Raw genomic sequence first — 25,653 nt, 5'->3', positions numbered from 1 at the left:
GATATTTTTTATATATTTTTATTGTAATTAATAAAAGGGTTACATGATATTTGCCAGATAGAAGGTGCATTAAGTCACATACATTGATACCCTTTCACATGTCTTGGTACCCATTACCCTCCCCCCCACCCAACCCCCCCCGTCTTGGTTTTCCCCCCTTCCCTATCAAATTTCAAATAACCAAATACAAATAAATTCAATATATCAGATAACAAAGTGAGATCCTGTAACAATATGAGATATCCAAGGGACAGCAAAGGAGATGAGAGACAACATAGTACATTAAGGACAACAATCATTCTTCCTTGATATTTTTAAGCAAAAAAAAAAAAAGCTAAGGGATGTACCCAGGCACTGAGTTAAAGCCACACGACTGTTGCCAAAGAAAAAAAAGAGGAGAAGAGGGGAGGGGAGGGGAAGGGAGGGGAGGGAATATTTAAGCAAAGCAACCAGAGGTATGGAGAGGGGAAGCTTACTAAATGTGGCTTTTTATTTCCCTCAAGTTTAAGAATTTTCTCTGGAAATACTAGGATTTGAAATCTGGGTCTCATGCTCACTTGGCTTATAAATGTTTTGCTTATTTTTTGCTTATTTGTATTTTCAGTGCTCTACACAGTGCCTGGTGTAGAATGAATACATGAAGAAATGAATGAATGAGGAAATGAATTAGTGAATGAAGAAATAAATGAATGGATGATGTTGCTACAAGTCTTTCTGTGGAAACCTCAGTATCTTTTTCTCCTCTGTTTCTGAGGGAAGAGTCCTCCAGGTCCTTCTTGATGTTTTCATACAATCATCAGCCTGCTCTCATCTGCCTCCAGTAGTAATACTTTCCATCTTCCCGTGACTGAATCAGGATGGCAGAAACAAGAGTCTAAGCTAGCAGCTATTTCTGTAGTCCCCTTAAACGGCACAGGAATCCCGGAGAGGATTCAGCCCTTCCATGATTCTGGTTTTCACAAAGGGTGCATGTGTGCACTTACCCCACGGGTCAGCAATCCAGCCATGATCCCATATCCAGGAGTGGTCAATGATATCAAAAGTAAAGTCATTAATGAGAACCCTGATAGGGTAACATTAGAAAATGAGTTCTTGAAGAAGGATGTCACACCAGCCTATGGGCTGCAGCTTCACTAAGATGTGGCCACACCCTCCAATGGTAGGGCAACAGTGATTGGATTCTGACACTTCCAGTTAATCTTAAATCAGGGCACTCAAATAAGGTGGGGCTTAGTTTAAGACTCTCAGAAAAGACAAGACCTGGACCCCAACTTCTTCACCTGGGATATACTGCTTGCCTTAAAGACCAACTGTAAGTAGTAAGAAAAAGGCTTCAGAGTATTTTTGGAGCTTTATCTTTACTTAGCAATCCTTAAAATGAAATAGATTCAATCAATGAACAAAAAACTATAAATTTAAAAGGGTGAGTTTTTTAGACCCTTAAACAATAAGAGTATACTTCAACTGAATTTGACTACCCTTTTTAAAATTTGCCTGGCATACACAAGACCCTGGATCTGTTCCCCTAACACACACACACACACACACACACACACACACACACACACACACACACACACACAAATCATAGTGTTTTCCAGGAATGGTGACACCTGCCTTTAAATGAAGCATTCGGAAAGTAGAGAAGGAGAATTCCAAGTTCAAGGCCAGCCTGATCTACTTAGAGATTTTTTTCCCAGTCCAGCGGCCTGAGCACTGTCCTTGGGCTTTCTCAAGGCTTAAGAGCCCTACCACATGAGACACAGCAGCACTTGCAGCTTTTTCTATGTATGTGGTCCCAAGGAATCAAACCTGGGTCTTCGTGCATGCTAGGGGAGCACTCTACCTAGAGATATTTTTTAAGTGGAGGTTAGGAGAGAATGGAGATCTAACTCAGTATAGAGTACATACCTGGCAAGTGCAAGGCTTTGGGTTTGATCTACAGCACAGGGAAAAGAAAAGTGTTTATGGGCTGAGTATGTAGCTCAGTGATAGAGCACTTGCCTAACATGAGCAAGGCCTTGGGTTTAATCTTCAAGATAGACAGACAAGGAACCAGGAGTTTTGCTTAGTGGTAGAGTGCTTGCCTAGCACACACAAAGACCTCGGTACCACATACATAAAAAAGCTGGAAGTGGAGCTGTGGCTCAAGTGGTGGAACACTACCCTTGAGGAAAGCCCAAGGACAATGCTCAGGCCCTGAGTTCAAGTCCCAGGACTGGCAAAAGATAATAGGTAGGTAGGTAGGTAGGTAGGTAGGTAGGTAGATAGATAGATAGATAGAGCTATAGATAATTAGGATATTTATCTTACATACCCTAAATCAATAATTTTCTCTTTATATTTAACATATGAGACTAAAGAACAATTTCCCTAGAGGAAATTGTTTATTTGAAATAGGAAAGGGAAGGGGGAAAAACAAGATGATTGGGAGGGGGTGGGGGGAGGAGAATGGAGACAAAAACTATGAGAAGGGGTATCAATGTGTGAGAAGTAATGCACCCACTACCTGGTGAATGTAACTGTAACTCCTCTATACATGACCCCAACAATAAAAAAATTGTTTAAAGATAAAAAGAAAGCATAAAAAATAATAAATGTGCATTAAATATTAAAAATAAGTTCATGCAAAAAAAAGAAAAATCTTCTTAAAGTTAAAGTGATGTGCCAGGAGCCAGTGACTAGAAAGTTAAATACAATGGTAAGCCAGGTGGTGGTGGCTCATGCCTGTAATCCTAGCTACTCAGGAGGCTGAGATATAAAGATTGAAGTTCAAAGCCAGAAGTGGCAGACAAACCAAAGGGACTCTTTATCTCCAATTAACAAGCAAAACGCTAGAAGGTATGGCTCAAATGTAGAGTGCTAACCATGAATGAAGAATAAAAATGAGAGCATGAGGCCTTGAGTTCACACCCCAGTATCTCACACACGCGCGCACACACACACACACACACACACACACACACACAAATTAGAAGGATACTGAGTAATTAAACCCACTGAATTTAACTTCAAAGAGGAAACATATAGAGCATGTGAATTAAGCCTTAACAAAACTTGTATTTCTAAAAAGCTGACTACTGTCAGCTGGAACCTAAGGAAAGACTTCAGGATTTGACTCCATGGAAATGAATTAAAAGCATTTTGGCAAGGAGAATTGCAGCATGAAGCAGAGAGTCCAGAACCATGGAATGCGTGTAGGGAACAGGTAGTTGTTTATTTCACCTGGTATGAGAGGGCCATAGTAAATGGTGTCATATTAAGGAGTATCTTGAATTCCAGATGGAAACTTCCAGGTTTGGGCCATCAGCATCCACAAGGATTCTGATGTGAACTCAGAGGACAGCAGAGTGATTGGAAGGTGGATTGTGCAACTCTCAGGAGGAAGCACTTATGTGCAATGGTTACTAACTGCAATTCTTGCATTTGTAGGAACTGTGGGTTTATCTCCCATTATTGGGGTAGGTGGGCTCCCGCAATAAATATATAAATAGTTAATCAATGACACTGATAGGTAAGAGGAATCCAAAGTAAGGCTTCAAGTGTGAAAGATGGTGACATCTGATGTGTGGTAGCTCCAGTATTCTAAATACATAAGCAGACAGTTAGACATGAGGGACTTCAGCTGCAGAAAACATTTTTGAATGAATGCTGAGAAGCATGGCAGCCCTGGGACTGGGAGTTGACAGCACTAAGATAGATGACTTGAGAGCAAAAGGAAAAAAAAATTTAAAAAAACATCATTCACAATTAAAGAAAGAAAGCACCCTTTGAGAAAGGGGAGGAACATGAGGTCTCCACTACGTGACATCAGCAGAGACAGGGTCCAGGGAAGCAAGGGAAGCTTTGGCAGGAACGCAGCTGAATGTGGATTTCATACTTGAATTCCAGAAATCAAAGCTGTGTGTTATGAATAGGTTGGCAGAATGATCCATTTGGTTTCACAGGTAACCAAGAACTTCAGAAACCTAAGCTACCTTCATTCAAGTATGTCTTCTGAATGAGATGGAAAATAAAAACTAATAGCTGAAGCCTGGAGCCAATGGGTGGTACAAGGTAGCAAGGATTACGGAATCCTTGCTACTCTGGAGGCTGAGATCTAAGGAGCACAATTTGAAGTCATCCAGGGAAGGAAAGTCCATGAGACTCTTATATCCAGTTAATCAGCAAAAAGCCAGATGTAGACCCATGGCTCAAAGTGGTAGCACAGTAGCCTTGAGCACAAAAGCTAGCTTAGGGCCAGCACACAGGCCCTGGGTTCAAGCCCCATATCCGATCAAAAAAAAAAAAGGCACACTGTATTCATAAGCTGCTTTGTTGAATGGCAACTCCTTTGCACAACTATTTAAAGAGAATAAAATATAAAATATTTCAAAAAAGAACATCTCAGGGCCAGGAATTTGGCCTAGTGGTAGAGTGCTTGCTTAGCATGCATGAAGACCCGGGTTCAATTCCTAGGTACCATATATATTGAAAAAACTGGAAGTGGTGCTATGGCTCAAGTGCTAGGGCGTTCTCCTTGAGAAAGCTCAAGGAGAGTGCCCAGGCCCAGAGTCCAAGTCCCATGACCAGAAAAAAAAAATCTTAGTGGCTAGGAATCTGATGATTTGGCTTATCTTGTATTGTGTATATTTAAGAGGGCAGAAAGAGTTAAGTAAACTAACCTGGCGCTGACGCATAAATGATTAACAAGGGCTATGTGTTGAGATAGGCATACACTTTTTCTAGCAAAAGGTAGCATAGAAGGCTTCCGGCTGAGTTTTCTCTGAGCAATAAAGCCTTGCTATACTGCCTGTCCCTGCCCATGTTGGATTCCCTGCTAAGCTGGAAGAAGGTGCCAGAACAGGAAGCACACCGGGCTTGCTACAAGTTCAGGAAGCCCTGGTGCAGCCAGTCTAGGAGGAATGAACAGTGTTTGTCTCCAGGCACTCGTCCAAACGACCACAGGGCAGCCAGGGTACCAGATTCACAATCACACAATCACCATACAAACAGGGTTTGTGTTTGGGTAGTGCAGACTGCTAGTAATGACTCCATGGACATGAGAACCTCCCAAAATACCTTCTGCTTGCTGAAGCTCATGAACCTTTGGCCTCATGGTAACTTGAACCTCTAAGAGAGTCATATCTAGATAGCTCCACCCTCCTTCCTTGGAATGTACTGACCCTGTTCAGTTATCCTTGGGCAGGCATTGGAGCTGCTGCCATTCAGCTAGAGTTTGAAGGTAAGAATGAGGCCTTAAAAGTAATGCTTTGTCTCTTCCATGCATTTTTTTCATCTCTAGTCAAATAGGTGTTATTGTATCAAGTCAGGCCCCCCCCCCAAAAAAAAACTAGGCAACAAGAAAAGAATAAATAACAAAAGATATGTGTGGCTGCTTGCCACTGGTGGCTCATAGCCACAATCCTAGGTAATTCAGGAAGCTGAGATTGGGGGGTTATGGTTCAAATCCAGCCTGGGAAAGGAAAATATGTGAGACTCTAACCTGCAATTAACCCACAAAAAGCCAAAAGCAGAAACATGACTTAAGTGATAGAATACCAGGCTTTAGCACAAAAATTTCAGTGACAGCACCCAGGCCCTGAGTTTAAGCTCCAGGATCAGCACACACACACACACACACACACACACACACACACACACACACACACACATAAATTGTAAGATATGTGTAGCCACACAACTCCTGCCTAGATTAGATCTAGAAATCTAGGCAATAGTTTCCCAAATCTCTCCCTGAATCTCTCTTTTCCCGCTCCCACCAGAACCAGTTGAACTTTTCCAGCCCTGACTATTTCATGGGGGGAAGGGCTGGGGGAAGGTCATGCTTGCATAGGCACCAGAACTAGTGCTTGAACTAAGAGCTTAGGCTCTGTCCCTGGCCTCGGCTAGTGTTCTACCACTTGAGCTACAGCTTCACTTTCAGCTATTTGCTGGTTGATTGAGCTGTCTCATGAACTTCCTTGCCCAGGATAACTTTAAACTGTGATCCTCAGATCTCAGCTTCCTGAGTAGCTAGGATTACAGGCAGGAACACCATCACATGACTTTGACCATTTTCTCTGCCTATGAGGATATTTTTAACATCCTGAGCCTTTTCTTTTCCACTCTCAGGGCTTGAACTCAGGACCTAAGCACTGTCGTTGGGATTTCTCAAGGCTTAGTGCTCTACCACTTGAGCCACAGCACCACGTCCAGCTTTTTCTATGAATGTGGTCCCAAGGAATCAAACCTGGGTCTTTGTGCACCCTTGGCAAGCACTCTACCACTAGGCCAAACTCCCAACGCCCATCCTGAGCTTTTAAAAACACATCCTAGGCCTGCAAAGAGGACTGGAATGACCTCATTCTCCCTAGCATACCTGTTGTCCCAATCTCTGCTCCACCACATTCTCCAGTTAACTAGCAAAAAAGTCAGAAGTGAAGGTGTGTCTCAAATGAACAAAAATTCCAAGCGAAAGTGCACGGCTGTGAGTTCAAGCCTCAGTAACAGCACAGACACACATATCAAAAAAAATACAAATATTGTATGATTTACTTATATGAAGCATCTCAATGTCATAGATACTGGAAGGTAAATGGTGGCTACCAGGAACTGGGGGAGGGACTGGGGAGTTGGTGTTTAACAGAGACACACTGGTTAAAATGGTCAATATCTTATCATGTGTAATTTACTATAGTCTTCTCTCTTCCCTTCCTATAGGGACCCTCCACCTGGAGACACTATGGCCCAAACCCCACAGTTGAAGAAAGAACTCCTAATAAAAGAGGTGGAGGGGGTTCCCCTGTTGCAGTCATCAGTGGAAAATTGGAGCCAAATCCAGAACTTTCAGGCCAAGCCCGACGATCTCCTCATCTGTACCTACCCTAAATCAGGTGGCTGTGGCCCCTCCCCTGCAGAAGCAGCGTCATCTAAGCTCATCTAAGTTAGCTACCCCACTACACAGAGTGCTGAGATCTGAGGATCAAGATTCAGAGGCGGCTCGGACAGGAAAGTGCATGAGTTTCTTTCCTCCAATTAATCACCAAAAAGCTAGAAGTGAAGTTGTGGCTCAAGTGCAGAGTACTAGTCTTGAGGGAAAAAAAAAAAAAAGCCAAGCAAGGCCCTGTGTTCAAGCTCCAGTACCAGCACAAAAGGAAAGTAAACTTGTTCCTTGCTGTCCCATCAATTCACATGTGCCCAGTTGTATCGTACCCTGGCTTTTCTGAGGACCCGGGAAGCGGTTATGGAACAGGCACTGCTCTTGAGTAGCTGTGGGCTTTGCCTCTGTGCTCTTCTCCCTGCAGAGACAGCGCTTTCATCTGCCCTGGGTAACAGGACTCTGACCACAGGGCAGATTATAGTCACCAGCTGTCTACTTGCCCCTGTGCTTGCTCAGAACATGCAGAAAACATTAACTAACAAGATTTTGCTCCTTAACCCTCCTCTCTGACCCTCAGGCACAACATGGATTCAGGAAATTGTGGATATGATTGAACAGAATGGGGATGTGGAGAAGTGCCAGCGAGCCCTCATTCAGCATCGCCACCCTTTTATTGAGTGGGCAAAGCCACCCCAGCCCTCAGGTGAGGTGCTCTCCCACCCATGTAGCCTTCCTTCTTCTCCAGTCTCCATCCTCCCCACCCCAACAATCCTGTTTTTTTATCTCTCTTTCCCCCCCCCACCTCACCCAAAGTGAATCACCAAGAAGAATGACATGGCTAAAGTAGTGGAACAAGCAAGAAGCCCTGAGTTCAAAGCCCAATACTGCCAAAGGAAGAAAAAGAGGGAAGGGGGGAGGGGAGGGGAGAGTGGGGGTGAGGGGGAAGGGAAGTGGGAAGGGGAGGAAGGAAGGAGGGAAGGAAAGAGGGAAGGAAAGAAGGAAGGCAGGCAGATGGTCTGAGAGTCAGATTCTGTCTAGTTTTGCAGGGACTTCCACAGCCAGTTTACTTCTTGAGCATCTCTACCCAAGTCATATGCAACTCCAGAACTCAGAGAAGGTACAAAATGTTATTCAACGGCTATTTACACCCCTCCAGCTCCACAGGGAGTACCTGATCATTCACTAACACGCACGCACGCACGCGCACACACACACACACACACACACACACACACACACACACACACACACAGTGGAACAGTGTATCCAACAGTGGAACCTGTTTCAGGCAATGATTGACATGGAAGATTTTCTCTTCATTTAAAGAAAAAAGGCAGGCACCATGGCTCAAGGGTAGGGTGATAGCCTTGAGCTAAAGAGCTTATGGAGAGCTCTCAGGCCCAGAGTTCAAGCCCCATGACTCTCCCTCTCCCCCCCAAAAAGCATCACACTATAGGGCAAAAGAAAACAGCCTGGGTAAATGGTTGTTATCAGATTTTACCCAACAAGCATGGATGGGAGGCGTCCTTCCCTAAATCACAGCATTGCCCCAACTGTGTGATTAGAACTTGAGACACAAGTAACTGAAGCCATGGGAGGGCAAGTCAGTACCACTCCCTCTCATTGGAGTCTGGAGCTCTTGACGCAGTCCTTGACAGGCTGATAGATCCTGGCAAATGCCTGAGACACGGCTCCTGAGCTGATGTGTGCAGAAGCGTGCTCCCCACACACAGGTATGTCTCCAGTTCAGCACATCTGGCTCTTCTGGCTCTTAGAGTTCCTTATTAGGAACCAATGCCTGGTACTCTTTGGCTATATACTATCCATAGGGTTCTGGCTCCATATCTCTGCCTTCCTCATTGGGACCCAATCGCTGTGCAGTCAGGCGCTTCCACTTTGTAACCTCTGCATCAAGATGGTACAAAAGAAAAGTAGGGCTTAGATCCTGGCTGTAGCAGAGCACCAGTGGCTCACACTTAATCCTAGCTACTCAAAGGGCAGATCTGAAGAACAGTTCAAAGCCAGCCCAGGCGGGAAAGTCAAGAAGACTCTTATTTCCAATTAATCACCAAAAAAGCATAAAAAAAGATTGACTCAAGTAATAGCACTAGCCTTAAGCAAAAAGGTTAAAGGGCAGTGCCCAGGCCCTACGTTCAAGTGCCAGTGCCAGCACCAAAATGTGTGTGTGTGTGTGTGTGTGTGTGTGTATCCTGATTCCATGAGTCCTCATTTTAGTTTCCTGAGCTACAAAATGCAATAGACGGTGCTTACCGTGACCACGAAATGAATTCCATACATGTAAAACACCTAAAGCAGTGGCCTCTGCATGCTAACCCTCTTGCCTCAGCAGGTATGCTATGAGCTCCTTGAGCCAACCAAGCCTAGCTTTTGATGGTGTTTCTTCATTTTGCTCTTGCCACTGTTGTTTTCCCTCTGACAATTTAGGAGATTAAAGAAAAAGATCTAGACATTGTGTTCATGCTTGTAATCCCCAACACACAGTTGAGGCAATAGGATTTCTCATGTCTGATACCAGCTGGGACTATATAGCAAGTTCAGGCAACTGGATCAGATACCAAGACCTTGTCTCAAAAAGAAAGTGGCTCAGATCTATGATCCTAACTACCTGGGAGTCAGAGAGCAGGGAGACTGCAGTTTGAGGCCAGACTGAGCAAAACAGTTAGTAAGAACTCAATCTCATTCAACAAGCCAGGCATGGTGGATCCTATCTGTAAACTCAGCTATATGTAAGTAGAAAGATTGAGGACTGGGGTTATCTTACTCAAAAAGCAAGAGCTAAGTTGTGCACTGGTGGTTCATGTCTATAATTCTAGCTACTTAGTTGGCTGAGATATGAAGATCACAGATCAAAAACAGCCTTAGCAGGAACATCTGTAAGACTCTTATCTCCAGTTAACTACCCAAAAGCCAGAAGTGAAGCTGTGGCTCAAGTGGCAGAGTGTTAACCTTGAGCACAAAAAACTCAAGCATGGGCAGGGAGTTTGGCCTCGTGGTACAGTGCTTGCCTAGAAAACACAAATACCCAGGTTCGATTCCTTGGTAACACATACATAGAAAAGGCCAGAAGTGGTGATGTGGCTCAAGTGGTAGAGAGCTGGCCTGGAGAAAAGCCCAAGGACAGTGCTCAGGCCCTGAGTTCAAGCCCCAAGACTGTCAAAACAAACAAGCAAACAAAACTCAAGGACAATATCCAGGCCCTAAGTTCAAGCCCCAAGACAGTCACAAAAAATAAAAACAAAAAAGCAAGACCCATCTAAAAAAATAATTAAAGCCAAAAGGGCTGAGACTCAATTGGTAGAATAATTGCCTAGCAAGTGCAAGGTCCTGAGTTCAACCTCCAGAGTGCGCACGAGCGCACGCAAACACACGATAGAGGGAGGAAGAGACGGGGAGAGAGATTGGGGTATAGGGGAAGAAGGGCTGAGCAAGATTTCTGATGAGATATTCTTTGACAGTAATGAGTAGAATGTCCAGATTACCAACTGTGTAATTATCCAGTCAGCAAAACGCAAGTGAGGTCAGGTCAACCTCAGCAGTTGTAAAAGTTTGACAGAGCACAGTGACCAATCGTCCAGCTCGTCATGCCACAGAAGCCTATGAAGCTCTTTAGGAAGCACAGTGCCTGTGGCTCAAGTGTAACACACAGTCCCAGGCTGGGGGCCGCGGGGGCAGGAGGGAGGGGAAGGAGGGCTTCCCAGGTGCAGAAGAATGTCAGATGGAAACTCAGCTGTGCAGAGGTCTTATCTCTGAGAAGTGAGTCCCTGACACAAAGATGAGGACCCAAAGAGAAGAGCTGCTCTGACACAGACTCACACATGTGAGTCAAGGATCAAAACCATCCTTGGAAAACTCTGAGAGAGTCAACCCCATGCGTGAGGGTTCCTCAGCATCTCTTTCAAGCTTCTTTCACTTCTGCCCAACTCCCACCTACAAAATCACTGTGTAGGTTTGGAAAGACTTGGAAATGATGGTGCAATTCAACAAACTACAGGCCCTGGGCTGTTTGCAAGGTTTCATACCTTCACTACTTTATGATCCCATAAAGACAAGTGCAGACCAATTCACAGTAAGTACTGCATCCAACATTAGCCCTGAGTGCTGTGGGTTGGGTAAGGGTCACATAACCAGAGAATATTCTTAGAGAGGACAACCCAGAAGAGCATCCAAACTGGGTACCGGTGGCTCACTCCTATAATCCTAGCTACACAGTTCAAAGCCAAGACAGCAAGAAAGTCTGATGATCTTACATCCAATTAACCAGCAAAAAGCCTCAAGTACTCAAGTAGAGCTGTGGCTCAAATGGCAGAACTCCAGCCTTGAGCAAACATAGCTAAAGGGCACACACACACATACACACACACACACACACACACACACACACACCACATCCATTACTATCATTGTTGAGTGCTGTCTCTCCTGTCAGACTGCCAATACTCTAGAGGGAGGGAAAAAATAAAGCTTACTAACTTCCTACCCTGTAAAGACCATTGGCACAAAACTGGCTGGAGTGACTTGTGTGGCTGTGGGATTCACACAGCCATAACTTATTTGGCTCTAATCACAGGCTAGGGTATTAGTGATGAAGATCTTGGTGCAGATGATGAAAGCAAAAGAATGACTCCAAATGCCCCTTGCTCCGGCCAATGCAGCAGGAATGGGCTCCCGCCTGAGATGTGTCCTTTCCAAGACCTTATACCCCGTGCTTCCCAAACCGGGGTTTGAGCACCTGAGGCTATGCAGGAGCTATGGTGAGATAATCAACAAGTCTTTCTAGTTATGGATGAGACAGAGAGGAAGAGAGAGGCAAATGGACATGAAATGCCGGTGGGCTGCTTTATGTAGAGCCCCCAAGCCCATAGCAGCACTCTTGACTCTGGGGCTCTTGGAAAGGAAATTGTGGAGTTGGAGCTGGGCCAACAATCCCCAACCTCTGTCCAAGAGCACTGGTCAGGAGAAGGCAGCTGTTGGCTTCTTACCCTGGAAGATGACTATGGTCAAAATGTGAACTAAGCCCCATTGAGACCCCGGATGACCACTGCAGGGCATGGAATCTTGTCCACCAAGATGAAAGCCACCATATTGGGAAGAAAAATGACCCCACAGAGACTCCCCGGGGTTTTGGCCCAGAGGCTGAGATTTTATCTTTGCCTTCTGTCCATCGTGTCTTCTGCTGTGTCTCCAGTTGTTTTCATATCAGTCTCTTGCTTGTGCTCCTCTAGCTCTACAACAGTTTTTTCATTGCATCTGAACCCATTGTACTCTTTAACTGGATTCGCTTATAGAACCTTTGCAATTTCCCAGCCTCTTTGGTATTCGTTGTTCTTGTTCATGATCACCATTTTCTTCTATTTCTTTATAAATGTTCACGTAGTTGTTTATATTCCTTGTCTATGCATGCAGGACTTATGTGTGGGTTTTTTCAGATTGTATTTCCATGGTTATTCATAAGATAATTTCTTCACTTCTTTTGTAATTTTGTTAAGAGTTTTGCCCTCACTAAACATACCAAGTCCTCATACTTTTGCTTGATATTTTCCCCCAAGCCTGCCACTCTACCACTTGAACTACAGTGCCACTTCTGGCCTTTTGCTTGTTAGGATTAGGGTCAAGGTTATTAAGGTTAGGGTTGTTAGATCTGGTAGGGCTGCTCGGGTTAGGGTTAGGGTTGTTAGAGCTGTTAGGCTTGTTAGGGTTAGGAATATTAAGATTAGGGTTAGTGTTAGGATGGTTAGGGTTAGGGTTATTGGGGTTAGAGGTTATGAGGGTTCACGCATGAGGCCTTGAGTTCAAGCTCTAGAGCGAGAACAAAATAAAACATGGGAGCTGGGGAGAATGATGCAAGAAGTGACTCTAGTCAAGATGTACCATAAACATAAATAGACATGTTAAATTATCATGTATTTATACAACAATTTGAACATAATTGTGTAGGGGGGGTACTGGCACTTGAACTGAGGGCTGAGCAGTGTCCTTTAGGTTTTTCACTCAACACTGGTACATTACCACATATGCTACAGCTCTGCTTTTGGCTTTTGGCTGGTTAATTGGAATAAGAGTTTCATGGACTTTCCTGTCCAGATTGGCGTCAAACTGTGATCCTCAGGTCTCAGTCTCCTTTGTAGCTAGGACTACAGGTGTGAGCCACCAGTGCCTGGCTTGAGAAGAAGAAGAGAAAAGAAAAAGATGGGCATCCAACAGGATGTTCTGAACAGATCATGGAGCAAAAGTCTCCAGTATATATAACCACACACACTTTTTCTGTTGACTTATTTTAAAGGTGTGGACAAAGCAAATGCCATGCCCCCTCCACGGATACTAAAGACTCACCTTTCCACTCAGTTGCTGCCACCATCTTTCTGGGAAAACAACTGCAAGGTAGGACAGCAGCTTCCCTGGGGGAGAAGCCCACTGACAGCAAGTCCTGAAGACCCCAGCCCACAATGTCCTCATTTTTATATCTTTTAATGAAAATTAAATGAAAAACTTTAATAAAAATTAAACCGTGGGCCGGGAGTTTGGCCTAGTGGTTAAAGTGCTTGCCTAGCATGCATGAAGACCCAGGTTCGATTCCATGGTACCACATACATACAAAAAAGCCGGAAGTGGTGTTGAGGCTCAAGTGGTAGAGACCTAGCCTTGAGAAAGTCTAAGGACAGTGCTCAGGCCCTGAGTTCAACCCCAGGACTGGCAAAAAAAAAAAAAAAGAAAAAAGAAAATTAAACCGAACATTCAGGTGATGCTCACCTTAGTGACTTCAAGCAAGGTAAGAAAGTAGAAGCCACAGGGAAGTGTTGCAAATAACAAGGAACATGAGTTACTTGGGCAAGACTCTGGGTTCCTCATTTATCCTGGGATCTTATTTATCATGTTCTTAATATCCCAGGGAAGGCTGGCCCTTAGGGGAGACCGGCCAGTCTTGCTGGGAAGGACATGATTTTCTCAGAGGTTGGAAGGAAGAGAAAAAGACTAAGAAGATAAATTCTGAGGATAGGCATACAGTTAGGGAAACGTATGTGAGCAAAGGACTAGTTACTAAAGTAGAAAGACAGCCAACCAACTGGGAAAAGATATTTACCAATAACACATCAGACAAATGCTTAATGTCCAGTATCTACAGGGAACTCAAGAAATTAATTCCCCCCAAATGGTTATCATTATGTGAGAAGTAATGCACCTACTACCTGATGAATATAACTGCAACCCCTCATTACATTATCCCAACAATAAAAAAATTAATCCCCCCAAACCCAACAAACCAATCACTAAATGGGCAAGGGAACTAAAGACAGACTTATCAAAGGAAGAGGTAAAAATGGCAAAGAAACGTATGAGAAAATGCTCATCATCCATGGTCATAAAGGAAATGCAAATAAAAACAACCTTACGATACCACCTTACCCCAATCCGAATGGACATTATTCTGAACTCAGATAATGACAAATGCTGGCAGGGTTGTGGAGAAAGAGGAACCCTACTGCACTGCTGCTGGGAATGTAAACTAGTACAGCTACTTTGGAAGGCTTTTTGGAGATTCCTCTAAAAACTAAAAGTAGACCTTCCCTACTACCCAGCTTTACCATTCCTAGGCATCTACCCTGAACATCATAACCCAGAATATGGTAAGGATACTTGCACAACCATATTCATTTCTGCACTATTCACAATAGCCAAGCCATGGAAACAACCCAGATGCCCTAATACAGATGAAAGGATGTGGTACATATATACAATGGAATTCTACATAGCCACCAGACAAGATAAAATAATGGCATTCGCTGGGAAGTGGATGGAACTAGAGCAAATCATATTGACTGAGATAAGTCAAGACCAAAGGAACAAAAAGCGCATGGTCTCCTTGATATGTGGATATTAGATCCAAACAGTACAAGAGCAATGACTCAATACTCAGGTACTCAAGGTCATTGACATGAACTTGGAGATATAAATATAACTATATAGACATATAAGTCTATGATGGGATATATATCCTCTAATATATATTGATATATATTATATACATCGATGTATCTATGACATACAAACTCTCAGCTTAATTTTAATTTTGTTCTTAAATTTATGTGCCAGTGATTGCATATAGATATTCCATTCTTGAATACTTGTTTGTTAAACTTGACATTTGAAATATGATGTAAAAAAATCAGTGTTAATAAAATCTTTTAATAAAAAAAGAAAATGAAAAACAAAAAGAAATTGTACCAGATGCCAGTGGCTTGCACTTATAACACTAGCTGTACAAGAAGCTGAGCTGCAGCAGAAACAGCCATTTGATTCTTATCTCCAAATAACCAGCAAATACCTGGAAATGGAGGTGTGATTCTAATGGTAGGACAAGAAAGAAAAAAAAAAAACAAGCAAGGGTGAAAGACCTGAGTTCACACTCCAGCACAGCACAAAAAGGAGAGGGAGAATTGCCAAAATGAACATTTTTAATTGCCGTGTCTGCAACAGGCAGCATGTGGAGAAGCTCTCAATCTCAAATTATTGTCAGCAGTTTCCAAATTGCTGAATGTTTCCTTGCCCCCAATGTTGTGAAAAATCTGCCTCTCCAGAAACAATGCCTAGAAAACTAGACTTACACGTATAAACCACTGGCACCTAGCCTGGCACAAACTCTTCACCAGCTTGGCAATGCCTACCAAACTTACATGGTCGCTTCTTAGTGAGATGACAAGTCATCATTTCTAAAGGAAAATTTTGCTCCTTAAGAGGAAATCAGGAATCAAGCTAGCTAACAATTAGGACAGAGTTGAAAAGAGCAGAATTGGCAAATACAAGGCCAACATGATTCAACCCAAGTGAATTCTGTGAAAATCCACTTTTAATGCCATCCTTAACCCTCCTCTCTTCTTACCCCATAGTTCCTTTATGTAGCTCGGAATGCCAAAGACTGCATGGTTTCCTACTACCATTTCCAAAAGATGAATCATGGGCTCCCTGACCCTGGGACCTGGGAAGAATATTTTGAAACCTTCATCAATGGAAAAGGTAAGGGGAAAAAAATACATCACATCTATGTTAGTATCCTGTCACTGTGATAAATACCTGAGGAAACAATTTAAAGGAACAAGAATTTATTCTGGCTCCAATCAAAAGGTTTCATCCATGGCTAACTGGCTCCTTTACTCAGGAACTGAGGTGAGGAAGACCATGATGGTTTGAGAGTGTGATGGAGCAGAGCTACTCCTTTCTTGGCAGCCCAGAAGCAGAAACATTCTCAAAGGCACACTCCTAGGACCTACTATCTCCATTCAGTAGGAACTCATCTTTGGGTTAGCCCATGGATGGAAGGGCACACTCATCATCCCGTCATTTCTCAATAGCACAAATAAAGACTTACCTAGCTCAAAATATCAGTAATGCCAGAGTCTGGTGGCACTTAGGGAGACTGAGATCTGAAGGTTGGATTTCCAAATCCAGCCTAGGCAGGAAAGTCCATGAGACTCTTGTCTTCAGTTAGCCACCAAAAAGCCAAGAGGAGAGGTGTTGTCTAAGTGGTACAGCACCAGCCTTGAGTAACAATACAAAGCAAGAATACAAGACCTTAAGTTGAAGTCCTAGTACCAACATACACAACACACACACACACACACACACACACACACACATCAGTAGAGCTGATACTCAATACTCTGATACTTGGGGCCTTGCTGATCGTCCAGGGCTTGCCTTTCCCAGTGATAGCTCATTCCTAGCTGGGGAGCAAGCCTTCAGCACATATCCAAACCCCAATATCACCCTGTGTTGTCATCCCAGTGAAGATATGTCAAGGGAATCATGCATGACATGAAGCCACTTTCAGTAGCATGTTAAGACAAATAACCCAAGGCCGCCCTGATTCATATGGTTCTCCAAATCGAACACCTCAAGACCCTTGGGGTCTACCCAATCCAGAATCTTCCCTTTCCCTCTCCAACATACTTCAGGTCAATTGAACCCTAACTCTCAGAAGGTTTTGTGAACTTTCTGTGTCTGTCTGTTACAGTGATTTGGGGATCCTGGTTTGACCATGTGAAAGGCTGGTGGGAGAATAAAGACAGATACCAGATTTTATTCCTCTTCTATGAGGATATAAAGAAGGTAAGTAATAACCACGTCACACTTGGGGAATGAAACTAGGACTGTTTCAGGGTTGGTCTTCTTGGAAGGACATGGTTAAAACATGTCCTCCTGAAATTCTCTTTCTTTCCAATGCGATGTCACCCTCCACACAGGACCCAAAGCATGAAATTCAGAAGGTGATGAAGTTCATGGGAAGGGACGTGGATGAAGCAGTGCTCAATACAATTGTCCAGGAGACAACATTTGAGAAAATGAAAGAAAATCCCATGACAAATCGTTCTACAGTCCCCAAATCTGTGATGGACCTTTCCATTTCCCCCTTCATGAGGAAAGGTTTGTGGGGACTTTTTATCAAATATTCAACTTTGCTAGTAACATATTGCCAAGAGGATCTAACAACACATCTTAATTATGTATATCTGTTTCTAACAAGGCTGAGGACTTGAGCCTGATGTAGATGAGACATGAGAGCCCTGCAAACAACAGAGGTTATGCAGTTCATTGATAACTAATGGCAGAGCCACTATTGTCTAGATCTCACCAGGAACCTTGAACTCTAGGATCTGGGGTCTCAGCCACAGGAGCCCATGGTTCTACTTGCAACTCCAGCTACTGTCCACAGCAATGTCTGCTTGCCTCGACTGGCTAGCCTCTGGTCTTGAACTGATTGTATTGTTTTTCTACTCTAGACCTTCTGCTGCCTCCATTTCTGTTCAGAACTTGACCTTGCCCTTGACCAAATCTTTCCTACATCATGATTCTCAACAATAACTCTCCCCCTCTCTCTCCCTCTCTCTCTTCTTTCTCCTCCTCTCTACCAATACAGCTTGATCTTAAACTCGGGGCCTAGGAACTGTTAGCTTTTTGCTCAAGGCTGGCACTCTACCACTTGAGCCACAGCTCCACTTCCATTTGGTTAATTGGAAACAAGAGTCTCACAGACTTTTCTGCCTGGGCTGGTTTTTACTGTGCTTGTCCGATCTGTCTTCTGAGTAGCTAGGATTGCAGGCATGAGCTACCAGCAACAAGCTCATCTCCTTCACGTAATATTTCATGGTTCTTGTTTCCAAAAGTAGTCATTTTAGTTGGCCAGTGTTTTTGTTGTTGTTTCGGGTGTTGTTTTTTGTTTGCCAGTCCTGGGGCTTGAACTCAGGGCAGTCATTGAACTTTCTGAAGGCTAGCGCCATAGCTCCACTTTTAGCTTTTTCTGTGTATGTGATACTGAGGAATCGAACCCAGGACTTTGTGCATGTTAGGCAAGCATTCTACCTTTAGGCCACACTCCCAGCCCATCCATGAGATTCTTATTTCCAATTAAATATCTAAAAGCCAGAAGTGGCTCAAGTAGTAGAGCACCAGTCTTGAGTGGAAAAGCTAAATAAGAGCATTCACACTCTTCTGCATTCAAGCTCAGTGCTGGATCCATTTTTTTAACCTAATTGGTGAAAAATAGTATCTCATTCTAATTGTTTCTAATGGTGACGTAATCTTCATCTAAATAAATGCAAAGAGTTCAACAAATTTAGATAAACATATGAAGCCACAACACCAGAATCCCAATGAAGATAGCAAACATTTTTTTCAACCCAGAAAGTTCCCTCTCATGTCCCTTTCCAGTCAAATCACTGTTTGCCAAAGATGACCAATGCAATAGTCACCCATTGAGTGTGTTGCTTCTTGGATGTCATGTGCATAGAATCACCTCAGTTGGTTTTTGTTATATCTGAATTTTTGGTCGGTGCTAGCATGTGGTTGCATGTGTGTAATTCATTTTTACATCTGCAAGTGTCCAACATGTAAATATACTACATCCAGGTGAGGCCAGGTTGTGCCATGTCACCAGCTCCCTTGTGTCAGTTGTCTGCCTGATTTAGAAGTTGCACCTCTGCATACAGTCCCCTAAGGTTGCTTCCTGGAGCAGAAAGCTTCAGGTAGTCCAGTGTCCACAGAGGGGAAGTCGGGTGGGCCAGTTCCAATATGTACCTTCACACTTTACTCAGGGCCTCTGAGACTAATGTTCCTGTCTGGGATTCTGTCTTTCAGGGATGGTCGGTGACTGGAAAAACTACTTCACTGTGGCCCAGAATGAAAGGTTTGAGGAAATCTACAGGACAAAGATGGAAGGAACTTCCATAAACTTCTGCATGGAACTCTGAGCAGGGCTTATATCTGAAAAGCAGGGTGAATGCAGGTGTGGCCCTCAACCCTCAGTCCTAGCTAAAAGAATTGCTGCAAAAGCTCATTGTAAATGTACATGGTTATGGTATAAAATGTTTCTGTGATAAACACTGTGTTACAACTACATGTAAAGCAGCCATGTCAAAAAGCCTATTTTCTCCAGTGTTCTTTATAAAACCAAACAGCCTAATGAAAAACAAATAGTTTAACAAACTAAAGACCTTAACACATCAAGGAGTTTTTAAAATCCTCATTCTTCTAGAAACCCCTATTCTTCTAGTCTATAGTTTAACGATACATTGAATAGTAGAATATGAGAGTACATCTATATTAATACCATGAAATTTGTGATGACCCAGCCACATCAGGCAATGCCAGTCTAGGCTTGTGGGCCCATATGGGAAGAGATCCCCCGGGAGCCCCTCTCAGAGGAAGCAGCCCAAGAGAGCACTGTTCTGAGCACTCTGGGCTGAGGAGACGGGGCACAGAGGAAGTAACAGAACCCAACCCCTATCTAAGGGATTTTTGGTGCTGGTCATATGGGAAACATGAAGTGTGAGGGTGTCCTTCGGGGCATTTGACTTGTATTATGGAAAAGGCAAAAAATAGGAGATAGAATTGTTATCAGCAATATCAACTTACAGTAGATTTGAGGGACACAGCCACTAGTGTAATTCCTTCGAAAAGCAAAATCTAAGCTCAGTAAAATAAGACACCAGGGAGTGAGTACTTGAAAAGAGTGGGGTGGGGTCAAGGAGTAAGGAAAAATGAATGAAGAGGATAGGGGGGAGAATGCAGCCAATAATACAATGTATGTATATCCTTCAAAATTAAAAAGAAGAGTGAGGGGAATGGAGGGATGGGTTAGAATGTTGAAAGGGGTTACTTCTTCAAGACAACGCATTACATTTATGAATTGCTTTGTCGAATGACAACTCTTTTGTACAAGTAATTAAGGACAATAATAAAAATAATAAAAACGTTTTAATGAGAAAAGAAAAGAATTACCAAAAAATGTCAGCTTCGATGGCAGGCTTTCAAACAATTGAGCCTTGGCATTCCATGCCTTTCTCTCTGGGATCCCTTCAAACAAAGACCAATCAATGTCCTTTGTACCCAGTTCCCATATTTTCTCCAGGTGTAGCTCTGTTTCTCGGTACTTATCCATTCATCAATATCACTCACTAAGTTATAAATTTCTTATATTTATGTCTTATCTGTCATCCTACTCCTAACACCTGATACACAGCATCTATCAAAAAGAATTTGTTGCATGAGTGAATGGAGGCAAGCAGGTGCATCTCAAATCACCAATTCCTGACTTTGCCTAGTTTCCTTCCATTCCAAATAGCTCACTTAGTGAAAGGAATTAGATGATACACTACCCCAGGTAGACTCTCCTTGTTTTCATTGTTTTTCTGTTTTTTGTGTGTGGTATTTTTGTGCTGGCACTGAAGTTTGAACTCAGGATCTTAGCTTAGCTTTTCTGTTCTATTTCTTTTCTGGCCTTTTACCAACTGAGTTACAGTTCTACTTCTAGATTTCAGGTGCTTACTTGGATATTGGAGCCTCACAGCCTTTTCTGTGTGTGCTGGCTTTGAATTGTGATCTTCAGATCTCAGCTTTTTGAATGTGAGCCACCACTCCCTGCTTCTCATTGTTTCTTAACACTATTGTAATTCGGATATGGTGTGTCTCCTAAAGGTCCAGGTGCTCAAGGATTGGGCAACAGCATGGTCCAGAGTGAGGTGATAGAGCTTTTAGGAAAGGTTCCTAAAAGAAGCCATTGGAACATGCCCTGAGAAGAACAGTATGATCCAGCTTCTTTTGCTTCCTTTCTCACTCATGAGGTGAGAAATTTTGTTCCACTATGTCATGATGTGCTGGCTCCACACCAGAGGTCTCAAAGCAATGTATCTATAGATAATAGATTAGAAGCTCCAAGACTATTAGCCAAAGAAAAAGCAAAGCAGGGCCAGGAGTTAGGCCTAGTGGTAGAGTGCTTGCCTAGCATGCACAAAGACCCAGGTTTGATTCCTCAGTACCACATACATAGAAAAAAAAAGCTGGTAATGGTGCTATGGCTCAAGTGGCAGAGCCTTAAGCCTTGAGACAGCTCAAGGATAGTTCCCAGGCCCTGTGTTCAAGCCCCAGGAACAGCAAAAATAATCCTCATTGCATTGTATATTTTTATTGTTTTGTTTGTATCTCCTTTGTATGGAAGTTGATTCAGAGATTCTCCACCCCCATAACTACAACCAGAAATAGCTATACCTACCTCCTTTTGAGGTTAAGTTCATAGCAGTCTGAATCACTAGAATTCAGTTCAGGTACAATCTGTATCTCTAATGGTTAGTGGCTGAATATTCCTTAGATTCTGCATTAACAGTAGAATTCAGATAAACAGTGGTAACACAATTTTTGTAGAGGCAAAGACACAAACTTGAACTTCTTCTCTTATGGCCTTCTGTGTGACTGCTTGGAGTTCTCATTTGTATTCAGAATTTAAAATACCAGCATGTGAAAAATTATGGATTGCAAAGCATATTATACTAGTTTTATAAAGGCAAAGTTGTGTTACTATATGAAATAGTTCATTTATTTTTAAGAGACAGCTTTAAAATAAAAACTTATTCTCTTTTCTAATTGTTAATCAGTTGCTTTAAAACCCAGTAATGAATTAAGAAAATAAAATATTACATCATGAATATAATTATCTGATGTGTTTTTTTGTTGTTGTTGTTTGGTTTTTTTTTTTGCCAGTCCTGGGCTTGAGCTCAGGGCCTGAGCACTGTCCTTGGACTTTCTCAAGGCTAGAGCTCTACCACTTGAGCCTCAGCACCACTTCCGGCTTTTTTCTATGTATGTGGTACCGAGGAATCGAACCCGGGTCTTCATGCATGCTAGGCAAGCACTTTAACCACTAGGCCAAACTCCCGGCCTATCTGATGTGTTTTTATTTATGTTTTAATTTAGCTCAAAATGAGTGTGATTTTTAAAGGCATGAATCCATATATGAGACTTCTGCATGTCGTACTAGCTATTATTTGTTTCTGTTTTTATGTTTTTTGTGGGTTGTGCGGCTTGAATTCTGGGCCTGAGCACTGTCCCTGAGCTCTTCAGCTCAAGGCTTGTGCTCTACCACTGAGCCACAGCACCACTTCCTATTGTTTGTTTTTATTATAATAATAATGAATACTTTTGTAATATATAAATGTAGGTGGTAAAACACAGTCTACTACAGGGTCAGATATGGTCCCAAGGCACAATTCATATTCTAGATGGCTGGTTGGACGGTGGGTGGATGGGTGCATTGGTAAAATTCACTTCACTTAGTATCACCACTGTGACTATACAGACTGTGGTAATGGGGTGCTTCAAGGAAGACTCAGGATACATTAGATGGATGGATGAATGGGTGATGGATAGATGGATGGATGGATAGATTAACTAATAGACTGACAAATTAATAAGGTAGATTGGTGGTACTGGCAACAAATGTGTATATGAATGAGAAACTGAGACATCTAATGAATAAGCATAATCTGGTCACTGTTCCTTTGCCATAAAAGCAATGAAGCTGTTCTGCAGGTCAGGTGATGATTTCACTCAAAAGGATATCCCAGAAAACCCACACCGGGGCTTATCAGACAGCTTGATATGCTATGTCACAACGCAAGTAAGGGGCTAACAGCCAGAAAAACTTTAGCCATTCAAATAATCCCATCAAAGTTCACAAGTAAGATTTGTCTAGTAGACTTTGGACTTGGTGGTATGTTTGTTTCAGGGGGTGGGAGGGAAACAAGAAAAAGTAAAAAAAAACAAATATGCGAAGTAGAAAAGAAATATCATGAGTATCAGGAGAAATCTTAGTTATATTTTAGGGTAATTGCTTGAAGCAAGATACATAAGAAATTAGAGGACTCACTTTCCATCCATTGTATATGGCTGCGACATTGGGAAGGAAAAATGCCTAACCCAGAACAGACAACTTCACTGCCTTCTAGACAGTCTCTGCAGTAGGTTCAGCAGCCAGCAATAACAAATGAGAAGACAGCAGGAAAGTCTTGGAGGTCTATAGCTCGGCTAAGGCGCAGAGGCATCAGGATATGAAACTGAAAAAAACCTAAGTTTAGACGAGCATATTGCTCCTTACCACTAGGGGGCACCTTCGGCTACCTTATCTTCCCCTCAGACCTTTCAAGATATCCCAGGGAAGATGTCGAGCCTATCTGTTGAGTCACTATAGGCATTAAATCAGGTGCTGGCCAGTATTGTGGGCTTTGCCTATACTGGTAGCATTGTCTTAAGACGTTTTAACCATCAAAGACAATCAAATGTGCTGGAAATAATGTAGGTTAAGAGCTGACAGGCCTCAGTTCGAAACTAGCTCTTCAATTATAAAGCCTATATTGTATTTGGGAAGTTACTGGTCCCAGGGCCTCATACTACTCAGAAGACTGAGAACTAAGGATCACAGTTTGAAGCCAGCACAGGCAAAAAAAAAAAAAAAGTCCATGCAACTCTTATCTCCAATAAACTACTCAGAAAAAGCCAGAAGTGACTCTGTGGCTCAAGTGGTAGATTATTAGCCTTGAGCAAAGAGGCTTAGGAACAGCACCACCAAGGCCTTGAGTTCAAGCCCCAAGACCGGCAAAAAGTAATAATAATCATCATAATAATAGTAACAGTTAATACATAGGCAGCAGACTTGGAAAAGAAAAATATTTTTAAAAATAATGCAAGCCCTCATCATGCATGTGTGTAGGATGTTCTACAATTGGTTTGTTTGCAGGTAATAGAAAATCTAATGTTTTCCTTTGTTTACTTTATGTTCCAGTACTGGGGCTTGAATTCAGGGCCTGAACATTATCCCTGACTTTTTCATTCAAGGTTGGCACTCTACCACTTGAACCACACAGCTCCATTTCCAATTCTTTGTGGTAATTAATTTGAAATAAAGAGTCTCAGGCCCGGAGTTTGGCCTAGTGGTAGAGTGCTTGCCTAGCATACATGAAGACCAGGGTTCGATTCCTCAGCCGGAAGTGGTGCTGCAGCTCGAGTGGTAGAGCACCAGCCTTAAGAAAGCCAAGGACAGTATTCATACCCTAAGTTCAAGCCACGGGACTGACCAGTCCAAATTGGCTTCCAACACAATCCTTAGATCTCAGCCTTTTAAATGGCAAGGATTACAGTACTCATCTTGTTTGATTTGAGAAAGAGTTCAGGCTGGGTTTCAACTTTCAGTGTAGTACAGTATGATCTTGAACTAAAATCCTTCCAAGTACTGCAATGACAAACACATGTACCACTACCAGGCTCAGATAAAATCCAACAATCAAACACTATTAGTTTCTAATACAAGATCCAGATGAGGTTCTGGGTCTAGTCCTGGTCTAAATCAGCCTCTCTAAAGAGCTTTCACAGCTACCAATTTCTTTTTTTTTTTTTTTCTTTTTTTGTGGTCAGTAGTGGGGGCTGGGACTCTGGGCCTGGGAGCGTTGTCCCTGAGCAATTCAGCTCAAGGCTACCGCCCTACCCTTGGAGCCACAGCACCACTTCTGGCTTTCTAGTGGTTAATTGGAGATAAGATTCAGTCTTCAGTACACCCTCTACCTAGCTTCTCAGAATGCACCATCAGTTATCCTTCCCATGGCACTCTGCACTCGTCATTCTCAGACCTGGACTAAACTCTACACTAAAACATTCCAGGCTTCAGAACTTAGAATTATACCACTGAATTTTCTCGATTTCTAGATGTCTGTCTGTCTGTCTATCCCAAGAGCAAATGCCTTATAAGAAGTAGGAGAGAGCCAAGCGCGGTGGCTCATGCCTGTAACCCTAGCTACTCAGGAGGCTGAGATCTGAGGATCAAGGTTCAAAGCCAGCCCAGGCACTAAAAGAATGTGAGATTCTTATCTCCAATTAACCACTAGGAAACAGGAAGTGGAGCTTGGCTCAAGGGGTAGGGTGGTAGCCTTGAGCTAAAGAGCTCAGGGACAGTGCCCAGGCCCAGAGTTCAAGCCCCATGACCAACGACAATAACAACAACAAAAAAAAAAAAAGTAGGAGAGAGAGAGAGAGCTTTACCTCATGATAAAACATCTGACAATATCAACTTAAATGGAGAAATGTTGGCTTAGGCTCATGGTTTCAAAGATGTAGGTCCACAGATACTTGGCTCTTACAGTCTGGCCTATGATAAGGCAGTGTATCATGCTAGGGAGCATATGGGAAACAAAGCTGCTCACTTCATGGGAGCCAGGAAACAAAAAACAGAGAGAAAGAAGGACTGAGGTCTAATATTTCCTGGGAATGCCCCCCAGTTATCAAAACACCTTCTACTAAGCCTTACCTCTTATAGGTTCCACTGCATTGTCAGAGGCCACTGGCTGGGGATCAAGTCTTTACCATATGATCTTTTTTTTCTTCTTTTTGCCAGTCCTGAGACTTGAACTCAGGGCCCAGGCACTGTCCCTGAGCCTCTCCATGCTCTAGGCTACTGGTCT

At 42.9% G+C, this 25,653-nt stretch overlaps 1 protein-coding gene across 2 annotated transcripts; it reads left to right on the top strand.

Moving 5' to 3' along the window:
- Positions 1-1,219: 1,219 nt before the first annotated feature.
- On the top strand, positions 1,220-19,312 carry LOC150060167 (sulfotransferase 1C2). 2 transcript variants are annotated; one of them, XM_090336072.1, is made up of 8 exons: positions 1,220-1,312; positions 6,703-6,875; positions 7,440-7,565; positions 13,164-13,261; positions 15,766-15,892; positions 16,890-16,984; positions 17,119-17,299; positions 19,010-19,312. In XM_090336072.1, the coding sequence occupies exons 2-8, from the start codon at positions 6,725-6,727 to the stop codon at positions 19,120-19,122; spliced, it is 891 nt and encodes a 296-aa protein (XP_090192198.1). In that variant the 5' UTR covers positions 1,220-1,312; positions 6,703-6,724; the 3' UTR covers positions 19,123-19,312. The 2 variants fall into 2 exon arrangements, with proteins under 2 accessions (XP_090192198.1, XP_090192199.1); XM_090336073.1 differs by lacking the exon at positions 1,220-1,312 and adding an exon at positions 5,166-5,224.
- Positions 19,313-25,653: the final 6,341 nt, after the last annotated feature.

This window comes from Megascapheus bottae, chromosome 7 (genome assembly GCF_031878675.1).
Source record: "Megascapheus bottae isolate mThoBot1 chromosome 7, mThoBot2.hap1, whole genome shotgun sequence".
Lineage (NCBI taxonomy): Eukaryota > Metazoa > Chordata > Mammalia > Rodentia > Geomyidae > Megascapheus > Megascapheus bottae.
This window is presented reverse-complemented; position numbering and strand designations above follow the sequence as displayed.